The 13,830-nt window shown below is 38.8% G+C and overlaps 1 protein-coding gene across 3 annotated transcripts; it reads left to right on the forward strand.

Moving 5' to 3' along the window:
* The first annotated feature begins 3,717 nt into the window (after window positions 1–3,717).
* Window positions 3,718–12,605, forward strand: RAB19 (RAB19, member RAS oncogene family). Of its 3 annotated transcripts, none has more exons than XM_026723937.2 (4): window positions 3,718–3,799; window positions 8,188–8,411; window positions 9,067–9,250; window positions 11,310–12,605. In XM_026723937.2, exons 2-4 carry the CDS (start codon window positions 8,217–8,219, stop codon window positions 11,573–11,575), a joined length of 645 nt encoding a protein of 214 aa, XP_026579722.2. In that variant the 5' UTR covers window positions 3,718–3,799; window positions 8,188–8,216; the 3' UTR covers window positions 11,576–12,605. The 3 variants fall into 3 exon arrangements, with proteins under 3 accessions (XP_026579722.2, XP_026579864.2, XP_087791080.1); XM_026724079.2 differs by having other exon boundaries at window positions 3,798–4,063; XM_087934954.1 differs by lacking the exon at window positions 3,718–3,799 and adding an exon at window positions 6,970–7,047.
* The last annotated feature ends 1,225 nt before the right edge of the window (window positions 12,606–13,830 follow it).

Raw genomic sequence — 13,830 nt, forward strand, 5'->3', positions numbered from 1 at the left:
ACATGACCTCCGCCTCTTCCGAGCTCGCGCTCCACTTCTCCCTCCCGCCTTTTCCCCCCTCTCCCCCGCCACCTCGTTTCGTCTCCCTTTCCTCGTGGTGCACTCTGGGAATTGCAGTCCCCTGGAATTCTCAATGCACCTCCGAACTAGTCCTGCCCCGGAGCCCGAAGGAAAAAGGGTAAACGGGCTGCTAACAAGGGAGCTCGTGGCTTTCGGTAGCGCGACCGAAATGGGAGGCCGTACGACGCAGGCTGTGCCGGCTTATTTCTAGAGGAGCGCTACCGAGCAATAGGTTCTTTGCTTCTGAGTAAACGTGAATACGACCGGGCTGTTTTCAGACTTGCAATCCACTGAGTTGCACTGCAAAGCTAAACTCCGGCGATGACTGAGTGCTGGTTCCAGTGTGTGCTGGGCTTCCTTCGAGTCCCCGTAATTTTCTCGATAAGATTTCATGAGTGGTTTGCCACGTCCTCTTTTCTAAGGCTGAGAGAGAGAGGGATTCATTGGCCCAAGCAGGGCCGTCTTAACAGCATTATGGGTCCCGGGCAAAGCAGTGTACTGGGGCCCCTACGAGGACTACTCACAGGAATAAAAATGCAAATAGTCGATAAAATTAAACATATACTTATTGTATTGGCACGTCTACAAAATCGAATCAGTGTTAATTTCTATTAATGCATGTTAGTATTAATAAAATGCAGTAAAATGTAATATGTTGCTGTGTTTATATGATAAAAGGTGCATTGAAGGATTAACAAACAGATTAGTATGGGGCCCCTATGCTCATGGGCCCCAAGGGCAAGTGCCCATCAGTCCATGCATTAAGACAGATCTGGGCCCTGATTTCTAGGCTGGTGCCTTAACCACTTCACCAAACTGGCTCTAGGTTTCAGTTTAGTGGGAAGTAATTCATATTTAAATCATACATGTGCCGAGAGTAAACAGAAATAAATTGGGCTTCGGTTTCACTGACTACACCAGATTATTAGCCTGTCATCCCAAACTAACCTCTGACACATTTGAACTGAGGTGTGTCAAAAAACCCTTCAAAAAGTAATTTCAGACATCACTACATCTCCATGTCTGCTGAAGGCAGTTCTGTAAGATACCTCTTATCAGAACTTATCATATGTGGGTCAACTATTTTTGCCCTATATTGTTCTCACTGACTAGCAACAGTTTTCCAGTTCAGAGCACAATTTTTTTTTGTATCTAGAGGTTCTTGGATTTGTGTGTGTGTGAACTCTGAAAATACTTAAGGTGTATTCTTTCTAACCTGATACATGCCCTATACCAGGGATGTCAAACTCAAAATCCGCAGGCCAGATCCGGCCCACAAAGGTACTTAGATCTGGCCCACGGGGCCACCCCGGAAACAGTGAAGGATTGGCCCACGGTCCCTCTGCCAGTGAAAACAGCTTGGGAGGGCCTCGGGTTCCATTTTCATTGGCAGGGGGTTGAAAACGCAGCTGAAAACGGAGCTCGGGAGCCCATTTTCACTGACAGAGCATTAGGGCCACCACAGGCGCCCCTGACATAAGTGACGTCGAGCTGGCCACACCTACCCTAGCCTCCCAAGGTCAAACACAACCCTGATGTGGCCCTCAATGAAATCAAGTTTGACACCCCTGCCCTATAGGAGGATCTCTTTGTGTGCATTCCCTTGCCATGTTCCTGCAGTTTTCTTGGCAAGGTTTTCAGAAGCAGTTTGCCATTGCCGCCGCCTTCCTAGGGCTGAAAGAATAACTAGGCCAAGGTCGCCTAGAATGACTTTGTGCCTAAGGCAGGACTAGAACTCATGGTCTCCCCTTTCTAGACTAGTGCCTAGACTAGTAACTATAACACCAAACTGGCTCTCGTAGGAGCTATACTGTAGTGTAATGAGAAAAGGCAAGCTATAGATTGCTGAGGTCTTTACCAATAAGAAAAGGAGAATAATGACTGAATAGATAATTACTGGGAAATAGCGATCAATTCCTACCTGCCACTAACTGAAATCTACTTGTATGAGAGAATTTTAATCTGTATAAGTAAAAGCCTCACGCTAGAGGGGATATCTTCATTACTTTTTCAATTCCAGAGAGTTGTGGGAGGTTCTATGTTTCTAAAAGGGGTAAAATGGCAGAAGTTTCACAGGTATAGCTTTTCCTGCCAGAGATGCAGTAATGGGAATAGCTTCTCCTGCCACCAGACAATTCTAATTGCCAAATTACATCTCTTATGGGTATGACATTCATGTATTTAAAAGCTAAATCCTGGTTTTACCATGTCAACTTTTAAAAGTGCACTTTCCCCATGTATTTTCAACAGCTAGAGGACAGGAAGGAAATAGATAGCAAAATAATGCCTGTTTAACTTCTACATGTCACGTTACTTAGGGGATTAAAGCACCAAGGCATTACAAATGGGATAGCTGTAAGCCCATATCCTTAATGCATAAAATACTGATAACAGAAAAACCCTCAAGTGTGTGGAAGAAATGGAAATAGATAAACAGATTTTGTTGCAAAGTTTGAACAATTATTTTCTTAGAGCCACTAGAATAGGGCTATCAAACTCATGGCTTGATGTGGCTATGCCCATGCTCAGTTTAGCAAAGGGGAAAAGTCGTGATACGTCACGTGATGATGCCATGACGATGCGAGTTTGACACCCCTGCAGTAGAACAAAATCGTTGATGGTTGGCTCTTTTTAAGAAGCCTGGAGAACTTTATTCTTGCATTAAAGGAAAAAAATAAAAAGAACAGTTTGCAGAAATTCAGTATTTCAAGTTTTACATTGGTAACTTTATGTACTATTTGCAACTATGTGAATTTGCAACTATGTGAATGCCAATATTATACACTAGTCTTATCCTGAAACCAATATCTATCCACATATAATTGATATCACATATTATGGGATCCTACAAGCAGATCTGCTTGTAAGAGCATAGTCCTGTTACTCTATGGTAGTAAAAACAAAACAAACAAAAAACAAAAACTACCCAAAGTCTGGGATCATCTTTTACAACTCACACATTTTATTAAAAGCATAGGGTTTCATGATTTGCAGCTCACTTCATCAGTTGTTCATGCTTATGCCTTTTCATAAAATTTATTAGCTGGAAAAGATATACACCTGCTGACATTTTTATTATAATTAATAAATGTATTTAGAAAGAGTTGAACTGGATTATTTAATCCAGGTTGGCATCTAATAAAGGTTTGGCACTGAGATTTTACTTTTAGGATATCTGACTTGAAGTTTGCTTCTCCTTTTCCGTTTAGAATTTCAAATATATATTCAAAATTAGCACATAGAATGTTAAGCTTCTTAACAAAATTACCATAATTTAATTAATGCAGCAGCTCTTGTGTCTCTATGCTTAGTCTCTTTCAAAAGTGTGTGCTATATTATTATGTAATGCAATTCTTTGTATATTTATTTACAAGAAACCCCATGCAATTCAGCAGGATTTACTCATATGTAAGGACATGCCAGCTTGTATTTTCTGCCTTGTGTCACCTGAGGATATACACATAATAAGCATGCAATAAGGCAACATTTCCTTTGCAGACATAGTAAAGTTTAAATGAGGAAGTTTTTTTTTCCCTGGTTAATCCCGGTTCTAATCTGGTAACATTTCTTTTATGTGGTGTTTCTTTAAAAAAAAAACAAGGTTTGAATGGGTCAGGTTCATTTCACCAGCAGGAGACCGAAAGACGCTGAATTTATGGAACTACATTTCCCATCAGGCGGTAAGAAAACTAGAAAAGGTGGGAGGAGAATAGAAAGAAAGCTGTACCTGTTCATGCAGGTAAGACAAAAGGGTGAATAAGGGGTGAATTGGTGCTTAAAGAAGCAAGAATTCTTGTGCTTTGGGATATAACTTGAGTACTTAAAGTTTTACTTTGTTGTTGATATTTGTTGGGTTTTGCGGGGGAAATTTTTTCGTAAAAGCAGGTTGCCGAAAACAGGAAAGGTAGAAAAAGGAAACAAGGATCGTTTCGATAGTTAAGATCTGTTGATAATGGGAAACGGTCTGCTGTGTTTATTTCTGGCTGGCTAGAGACTGAAGTCAGTAAGTATATATTGTATATATCAGCATATGACAAACCTACAAAAGAAAGACTCCGGAAGGAAAGAAGTGAAAACCTATTCTCTTTTTCTGCCCTTAATGGTGATTTATGTTTGTGCCCTTTTAACCAGCTGTCTTTTACACAGGCAAAAATTTTACCGAAGTATGGAGTAAGCAAGAAAGCAATCTCTATTTTCCAAAACTTTGAAGAATAAACTATCTGTTTGGATAGGTATTGCAGCTATGCAGTAAATGTTGTTATTCAGAGGCCAGCATGGTTTGCTTTTTATTTGGCTTAATGTACTATTTATTTAGCTGTGGGAGGAGTATCTTTTTAAAAAGTTCTAGAAGCTCAAGCAGTTGCAGCTCAATTGTATCTGATAATTAAATAGTTAAATTGCTTGCTGTATCGCCATCAAAAGCTTGGGTAAGAGACAATCTAATCTTACATTCAGCGCTCAAATGATTAGAGGAAAGATAGTCATTTTTGTGAAACTTTCTATCTGATTTCCCCATTTTAACCACTTGTGGTTTCCCAATATTCTTTTAATAAGCTTCTCATATCCAAGCATCTAACCACAATCAACTCAGGTAGGGATAGACAGCTTAGGACCCACAACCAACTTTGGTGTAGCATCGCTGGTTTTCTTTTCAGAATGCCTTTCCAATAATACCCCATATTCATCAAGTAAAAATGATGAGTCACAGTGGTTAAATACTTTTAATTCACAACCTGTCAAAGTAGACTCAAGTGTGTGCTAAGGGGATAGAGAATGTGACGGGAAATAACCAGGTGTGGATTCAATTTTTTTTAACGACCGGTTCTGTGGGCATGGCTTAGGTGGTGGGCATGGCTTGGTGGTCATGTTATTGGCTGGGTGTGGCCAACTCAATATCACTCACATCGAGGCACACATCTCCTTGCCTGGCCTCTCATGACTGTGGGGATGCTGCAACAGTCGTAAGTGTGAAAAATGGTCATCAGTCACTTTTTTCAGTGCCATTGTAACTTTGAATGGTCACCCCACACAAGCAAAGTACCAGCAAAGGAAGGAAAAAAACTCCAGAGAAGTTCCTGAGACAGGAAGTCTAATCCTGCCAAGAATGTAATAAGGGTTAACGGAGAGGCCGTTTTTTGTAAGCAACACAATGTTTCCTTTCTGCCTTCTTTACAGGATTCGGCCAGTAATTTCTTCTAACAACTGGTTCTCCAAACTGCTTAGAATGTTAACAACCGGTTCTAGCAAATAGGTGCAAACTGGTAGAATCCCACCCCTGGAAATAACTTTACCTATTAGCTTTCTGGTCAATATGTTTTTTCCTGATGAGGCCATTTTTCTACTGTGATTGTATAAGCCTTAATTGGCTACCATTTTTGAGCATTTTTGATGGCCTAAATTTGCCCACTGTGGCCACCAATTGAAAAGATCTTCCAACTCTAACAGAGTTGGAAGGGACCTTGAAGGTCTTCTAGTCCAACCCTTTGCCTATGTAAGAAACTATCATTTCAGACAAATGTTTGTCTAATCTCCAGTGATGGAACAAACACCCACAGCTTCTAGAGGCAAGTTGTTCCACCAAGTACTTGTTGTGTCAGGAAATTTCTCCTTAGTTCTAGGTTGGTTCTGTCCTTGATTAGTTTCCATCCGTTGCTTCTTGTCCTGCCTTCAAGTGCTTTGGAGAATAGGTTGACCCCCTAACTCTGCAGTACTGATGCAACATCTGACTGAAAGTGGATTACCATTCTTCTATTACATGTTGAGATGGAGGTATTGAGAGCAGCTGCTTACACACCTCATAGTAACTGGCCGTAGTTTGCAGACAGGATTCTTGTAATATGTTTTAAGTAGGACCACAGTATTAGTTGGTCCCAAATAGCATTGCAGTCTCTGGCTGAGTATAAGTGTTTTTAAACAGAGTGTCCACAGTGCTACAGGAAACCTTAAGGAACAGCATCTGTTCTTTTGATTCTGATGTATAGGCAGGGAAAGAAAAAGGGAAGCAGTTGTGTAAAATCAGAGGTTGGCTACAGAGTTAACAAGTGAATAATATCTCAGCTTTCTAAATATCTGAGGTAGAATGATTGTACGGTATCTCTGTGGATGCACTCTGTCACTCTGATCTTGTTCAGTCCTCCAAGGTCAGTCAACAGTTACCTTCACTTTCCCTTTTAAGGTTTTGTGATTCTCTATAATGCAGACCAGAGTCTGTTTCCTTTAAAGAGCTACAGGCAAGCAACTATTTCTTACCACTTACAGAAGCGAAAGCCAAATAGACAATAAAAGAATCTCTAGGACCACTTTTCTGATTGGTTAATTATACTGGCCAATAATAACTAACAATAGCAGCAGCATTAGGGCCTTTTAAACTTTTCATTATCTTGCTATTGCACTCCAAATAAAGTATTTTTGAGTTATCTTTCTCAAAGATCTTTCCCTATTGTTGAGGTGAAATAGTATTCACCTATCCTGGAACTAGTTTGTGAGAATTCTTTGGAGGATACATGCAAAACAGAAAGAAAGCAATCTGAGTATCTCTTCTTGAAATACCTTTAAAATGGGTCCTGCTTCAGTTTCCACTATGAAAGAGAATAAGGAGCAGGACCTCTTAAGTGGTGGCAGTGGCACCAGTATAGTATATTATTCTCATCTAATAATTTTATTTTTCTGTTAAAATGGTTTCTAAAATGTTTTGATTGATTGAGAGTGTTTTTTTTTCAACTATATGTAAAGAGAAAGATTGCTTCTCCTTTTCTAGTTGTATTTCTGATGGTGAATTTGAAAAATAAATACTGAAGTTTTTTATTTTCCCCAAAATGATTTTTCTTTTCTTTTTTCTTTCTTTCCTTCTTTATTTTTTCATTTCTCTCTCTCTCTCTCCCTTCCTCCCTTCCTTCCTTCTTTCCTGTTAGTACAAGATTTTAATATTAACATGAAATACATATGATAGAGAACCAATTTGATGTTAAGGCACCAGGCTTGAAACCTGTGAGTTCTAATTTTTTCTTTAGGCACAAAGCCTTTTAGTTGATCTTGGGCCAGTTGCTCTCTCTCAGCCCTAGGAAGGAGACAGTGGTGAACCACTTCCGAAATCTTGCCAAGATATATACAAACTGCGGAGATTTCAGAGCATAGTCCAGTTCAACACTGATTTGAAGGCACAAAACAAAAATCCTGATGTATTTAATATATGATGGGGATGGGAAGTTTGTCCAATTGTATTAATTTGTTTACCTTAAAACTGCAATCTTAAAGGTTCTTATTAAAGACAGGTTTAAATCTTGATAAGCTTTAGATTTCATAAGCATTGGTTTCAGCAGTAGGCTAAAAGGCTCAGCTTCTTCAACATACCACTGCAGTAGCCTGTATGGCCTCTTTCTAAAGAAGATGGATTTCAACAAAAGAGTTGAATTGCCACACAATTTTGTAGCTAGGAAAACTACAATACTGGAAGAATGGTGGAAACCCTCTGGCAAACTTCATTTTTGCTATAAGTGCTTCTGAATTTTTCTGTTGACTTTAGGAATAGCGATAAATCCTTGGTTAACAATGATAAATTATAATCAGATTTTCTGTTGCTAAGTGATGCAGTCATAAAACGTGATATCACATAGCCATGCTATTTTGTTATGGCAGTTCCAGCAGGGCCTGGTTACTGTTGTTAAGTGAGAACCATGTGGGTCTTTAAGTGAAGACCTCATGTGATGGTGACTTCCAGGTTTCTGCTGGCTTCCCCATTGAATTTGCTTGTGGGAAGCTGCAAGGAAGGTTGCAAGTAGCTTTCACATGACTGGGAGAAATCTGAGCTGGTTGCTGGGCACCTGGATCAAAATCATGTAACCACAAGGGTGTTCCAGTGGCCGGACCTTCAAGGACTAGTCATAACTATCACTTGTTCATCATTCTCAAATGTTTGAACTAATGGCTGTTTAACAAGGACCATCTGTAGTAGCTAGGAAGTCTATTTGTTTTACAAAAGCACTGAAACTGTTAAATCAGACGAAGAATGCATCACTTGGATGCAACACCAAAGGATCAAAACCATTTAAGTGACTTGTAATTTAATTAGGTTTTAAAATTTACATTGATTTGCATGTTTGCATTCATTTCCTTCCCCCACTAATCTAGGGCCAAAGTTCTCAAAACTCTAGAATATCATGGCTTTCACCAACGTGGAGATAGATGATGCATTTGACTACTTGTTCAAGATCATTCTGATTGGAGACTCGAATGTGGGAAAGACATGTGTGGTCCATCGTTTCAAGTCAGGACAATACCATACGAAGCAGCAGAACACTATTGGGGTTGACTTTACAGTGCGTTCCCTGGAAATCGATGGCAAGAAGGTGAAGGTGAGTGATATAGTTCTCTACTGTGTCTTTTGATGATTGGTAGGATTTTTCCACCTAGCCATTAGCCTCATGCTTCTCGTCTTTCCTGCACTTCATGCCATTGTATGAATGTCCCTATAGCTGGTCCCTGGGCTTTGGGTAATGAGAAAGGACAACGGAGGAAAGGTAAAACTTGAATTTTAGGCAGTGCCTCATCCTCATCCTTATTATAACCTTATAAGTTCAATGACTGGGCTGAGCAAACAGTAAAGTGTACATCCAAGCATTTCTAAAGACAAGGGAAGGGAGTAAGTCCTGGCTGCATCATATCTTGGAATGAGGAAAATCCCAGTAGTTGAAAAATCATATGAGACAGGAGTTCCAGGCAAATTTTCCAGATCCAGAGAAGGGTATAATTTGGCAGCATCTTTTCTACAGCAACAGTGGGGATAACACTGGGTCATTCCTAAAGATCTGAAGTACCCAAGGCAGGAAAAGCTTTGAAATACAGTTATGCATCACTTGCCTGAGAATAGCTGCGTTAGAGATTTTACTGTAAATATAATTCCACAAGGCTAAGATAGAAAAGTAGTGGCTGAGCAACAATTTCTAGCATTTAGGTGTTTTGAGAAACCATTTGTATTTCTGCCTCTATTAAATTTCCTTCGAATTTCAGATACAAGTGTGGGATACAGCAGGCCAAGAACGCTTCCGGACAATAACTCAAAGTTATTATCGCAGCGCCCATGGTGCTATTCTCGCCTACGATATAACCAGAAAATCTACATTTGAATCTATTCCTCATTGGATTTATGAAATTGAAAAATATGGCGCAGCAAACTTGGTCTTAATGTTGATTGGTAAGTTCTGAAGTCTATCCCATCTTTGCCCCTTTTATATGAGAATTACTTTTAAAACAAGGGCGGGGAGGGAATAGTACTGATTTTACTGAAACAGAATTGGTGAGCAAGAAATATGGAAGAGCTTGTATAAATATCTTAAGAGAAAATTTATTTCCCAATTATTGACTTTGTGTTTTAAGAAATGCAATTCTAAGTTTACCTTATTAGCACATGAATCTTCTTAGCTACATGGTAATAAATTCTAGGTGAAATACTACAATCAAGTTAATGCATTGTCAAAACATTAAAAATTAGAATGAGACTGTCATTCAATCTAGACAATTGAGGAAAAAATAACAGCATCTTTTGTGATAAAATATGAATATCATAGGGCTAAGACAATTAAATTGTCAATAATTATTGTATGAATTGCCCAGGGGCAGCCCTAATATTAGATAGAATGAGGTCATTTTGGTAGATCAATCAGGACAGTAAAATAAAAATAAAATATTGTTAATCTGAAACCAGAAATCTTCAGGGAAGAGAATAAAACTTCCTTAAATGCATTACATACTATACCTGTCTTGTGGCTAAAACAGGGGCTCCCAGCCCCTGGTCTGTGGACCAGCATGCAAAAAACCAGTCTGTGCAAACAGGCGAAGTCCCATCCATGGGATACAGGCAGCATGTGAAACCATGCCCTCTCCGGTCTGTGGAAAAACCTTGCTCCACGGAACTGGTCTCTGGTGCCCAAAAGTTTGGAGGCTGCTAGGCTAAGGGACTAAATGTTGCTGTATGAAATACACAGGGCTAGCCTTCCGTTTTATGAAGTAAGCAGCTGCTTGAACTGATCAGCTGAGATGGCTAATGAATTGGGAGAAATATCTACCCTCTGTTCTTCCAACTAGCCTCTAGAGAAGTCCATTGTATTTTTAAAAGGTACAGCTCTCTGAAGTACAGGCAGTCCTCGTCTTACAATAGTTCATTTAGTGACTTTTTGAAGTTACAATGGCACTTTAAAAAGTGATTTGTGACTGTTTTTAATAATCATGACTATCCCTATGGTCACATGATTAAAATTCAGATGCTTTGCAACTGGCTCATATTTATGATGGTTGTGTCAGGATTCCGGCAATTGCCCTAATTAATTGATGAGCCTCAAGTGTTCTTTTGCAACCTTCTGCCAAGCAAAGGCAATGGGGAAGCCAGATTCACTTAACTATGTTACTAGAGCCCTAGTGGCACAGTGGTTAGAATGCAGTATTACAGTCTACTTCTGCTGACTGCCAGCTGCCAGCTGTCTGGTAGTTCGATTCTCACCAGGTTGAGTCAAGGTTGACTCAGCCTTCTATCCTTCCGAGGTGGGTAAAATGAGGATCCAGATTGTTGGGGGCAAGATGCTGACTCTGTAAACTGCTTAGAGAGGGCTGTAAAAGCACTGTGAAGTGGTAAATAAGTCTAAGTGCTATTGCTACTAAGTTAGCAACTGCAGTGATTCACTTGACAAATATGGCAAGAAAGTGGCAAAATTCACTTACCAAATATCTTGCTTAGCAACAGAAATTGTGGGCTCAATTGTGCTTCTCAGTCAAAGACTACGTACCTGTACCTTATACAGCCACCCATTTTTGTTGGCTCTAAAGTGGTCCTCAGCATACGACAGGTTATTGCCATGATTATTCAGTGTGTCCTCTTGAGAATTCAACATAGATAGCGGTGGGACTGGGAGCTTAAAACGGTAGTATGTGTGTCATGCTACAATAATGCACACTCTATAAATTTGCATCAGTTGCACACATAACTGCTTATGAAATTTGTATCATTCATGCAATAATTTTATGACATGTCAGTGAGATTTGTGCCACTTATGATCCTCAGAGTAATGCTATTAGAGCTGCCAGGGTGCTGAGCAACAAGGGAGAAAAATGTGAGGAGTAAGACCACTGTGGAAGGAGGAGCAAGGAGATGGCACAAGAATGCTTTGCTTCTTGGTTTCCTTCATAGTTTTACCTCTGCTCCATTTATTTGCCCCAATTATCCACTGGAAATCTAAAAATGGTTATAATTCAATTTAAAGGGAACAAATCAGACGAATCAGAGAAACGGCAAGTCCTGTTTGAAGATGCTTGCACATTGGCCGAGAAACACGGTCTTCTGGCTGTACTGGAGACTTCAGCCAAGGAGGCCCAGAATATTGATGAGGTTTTTATCTTGATGGCTAAGGAACTGATGGCTAGGAATACCTTACAACTTCACGGGGAGAATGGATCTTCATTCAACATCCATCTGGACTCTAGGCCAGTGATGGTTTCACAGACTGAGACATCCAACTGCTCCTGTTGAGCAAAGGCAACGTATTCCAATGCTCTCTTCCATTACAAGAATTTTCCATGTGTGATTCCACTGTATCATCCTAATACCATGCCATCATTGCTGAATGTCGTTCTTTGGAAACAGAAGGCTTCTTGTTTCCACTGATCAACAACAAAGACTGGATGAAGGACTTTCTTTGGCAGACATGAGCTGATACAGAGAAGATTGCCTGTGAATACTTCTGATAAGCCACTTTCTATCAGCCTTTGGCTGCTTTTCACTGGTGGCTATGAAAAATATGGTGGGTTTCTTGTACTGTATACTGTTTAGTTCAGGGATGATAAGAGTTGTTGGTAGCGATTGAGTCAAACTATTAATGGGTAAATACAGAATCTTTTTTTTAAAGAAATAGAAATCTAAGCAAGTACAAAACAAGTTCTGCAGGGTTTTTCTGCCTATCTAAGAAATGCCCGTTTAGTCAGTTTCCTATCTCGGATTACTATAACAATGTCTGTTTAAATTTATGTTTAACAAGGTAATCTTATTTAGTGTGTATTTTGGCTTCCTTAACTGTTTGATTTTGTGCAGCCCATAGATTACCAGGGAATGATTGTGATGCTCAAGAGATATACTTGAAAGAGTGTATGGAGAATACATGAAATTAAATGCTGATTTCAGTTATGTCATTTTTCCCCAACATGTGTAACAACTACTTAAGAGATGGTTCCACAAAACAAAGACTTATAGACCATTCCAGAAATATACTGAAACTACAAGCACTAAAATAGTGCATTTTTAATCAGTTACCATAAATATGATAAACTATATACCGTACTGGATCTGTTTTTTTAATAATAGCACTTAGTAGCTTTTAATATTTATCATTTATTTGCTAGTATTTTTTCAGTAAGTCAAAAGTCAATATAACAACATTTCAAAATTACTGGAAGGCATTTGTCAGCATCACAGTAGCTTAGTGGTAAATTTTTTACTACTTGATTATGAGAAAGCTGATCTCCCTGACCATGGTATTAATAATCAAAGAACTGAGTCCTCTTTTTTTTAGGTGTTTGTGAGTTCTTTGTCTTGCATTCCCAAGCAAATAATTCTAAATTTATTTCTTAAAGTAGAGAGACAGACTGTGAGTTTTCTATTTTGATTAAGTGCTTTTTCTGCTTGCCAACTTGATAAAAAAGCTTTGGGGGAAGAAATGAAATAGTCACTAAATCACCTCTCCGGATATGCTAGGCAGGGCATTCTGGGACTTATAGTCCCAATGCATCTGGAAGATATGGGTTTGGGGAAGTCCTGCCTCAGTACAGTGTTGATGCTTTAATCTTTGGTTTAAAGTCAAATTCCTCAGATTTACATTTTTATAATATAAGAAAATTTAGTATGTATTTATTGATGTTTTATTTCTTATTATCCATGCCCAAGAGTTTGTTGCTGAATTGCCTAGTTTTAAAGGGTAAGGTTGGTTCTCTAATTAGCACTGAATATTGATATATATTTAAAAGCCTTTCCTTTTTACATTATTTTAAGGTAAAATGAAGATTCTAATAAATAAGGGACTTTTCCATTATTGCTGAAGTAATGTATTGTTATGGAAATAAACTAGACAGAATGAAATTCAACATTTTTTAAAAAAAACTTAACATGGACCAGATACTCAAATACATGGTACTTGTGTGGATTTACACATTATGCTAAGTGATGGTTTTTATTACATGCTTTGTTAAATAAGATATGATAGATTGGTCTATAAAATGAGCTAAATAAAAATATAATTGGCTAGTGTGTGCTGCAATGTGTTGTATAAACCTAGCCAGTTTGGTTAGCTTATGACTGAATATGCAGTGTGAGCTCAACTAACTGGGTTAAATCAGTAAACCTCAATTCATGAATTAAGAGTGTACTGCATGGCCCTAGTATAGTAATCAATAGTGGTTTCAAATATGCGTGAACCAGGCCACCTGAATATGCAACAAACATGGTTATTAATTGTATCTAGGTTGAGGTCCTATTTTTGGTCAGATAGGAAAGAAAACTGTCAGGATCAGCTTCCAGAGCCAATGTATTAACCAAGAAAAAAAAAAACAGCTGCTTTATGAACTCAAAAATAGGTGCTCTGTATCTCTTTTATCCATTATTTCTTCGAAGGATTTGTACAGGTATAGTGTCTATTCCTTCTTATTTAATATATTTACTTCCAAGTCATGATAAGACAAGATATGGTTATGGTTTCCAAATATATAGGGAGTCACTCCTGTAATCCTTTCTAGAAT

The sequence above is a fragment of the Pseudonaja textilis genome, chromosome 5 (assembly GCF_049901715.1).
Source record: "Pseudonaja textilis isolate UNSWEBS1 chromosome 5, rPseTex1.2, whole genome shotgun sequence".
Taxonomy (NCBI): Eukaryota; Metazoa; Chordata; class Lepidosauria; order Squamata; family Elapidae; genus Pseudonaja; species Pseudonaja textilis.

Bases quoted from the DNA above. Each gene is read 5' to 3' on its own strand.
- RAB19 (XM_026723937.2), top strand. From the start codon at position 8,217: ATGGCTTTCACCAACGTGGAGATAGATGATGCATTTGACTACTTGTTC. The intron at 8,412-9,066 runs GTGAGTGATATA...TTCGAATTTCAG, and splicing joins TCGATGGCAAGAAGGTGAAG to ATACAAGTGTGGGATACAGC. The intron at 9,251-11,309 runs GTAAGTTCTGAA...TTCAATTTAAAG, and splicing joins CTTGGTCTTAATGTTGATTG to GGAACAAATCAGACGAATCA.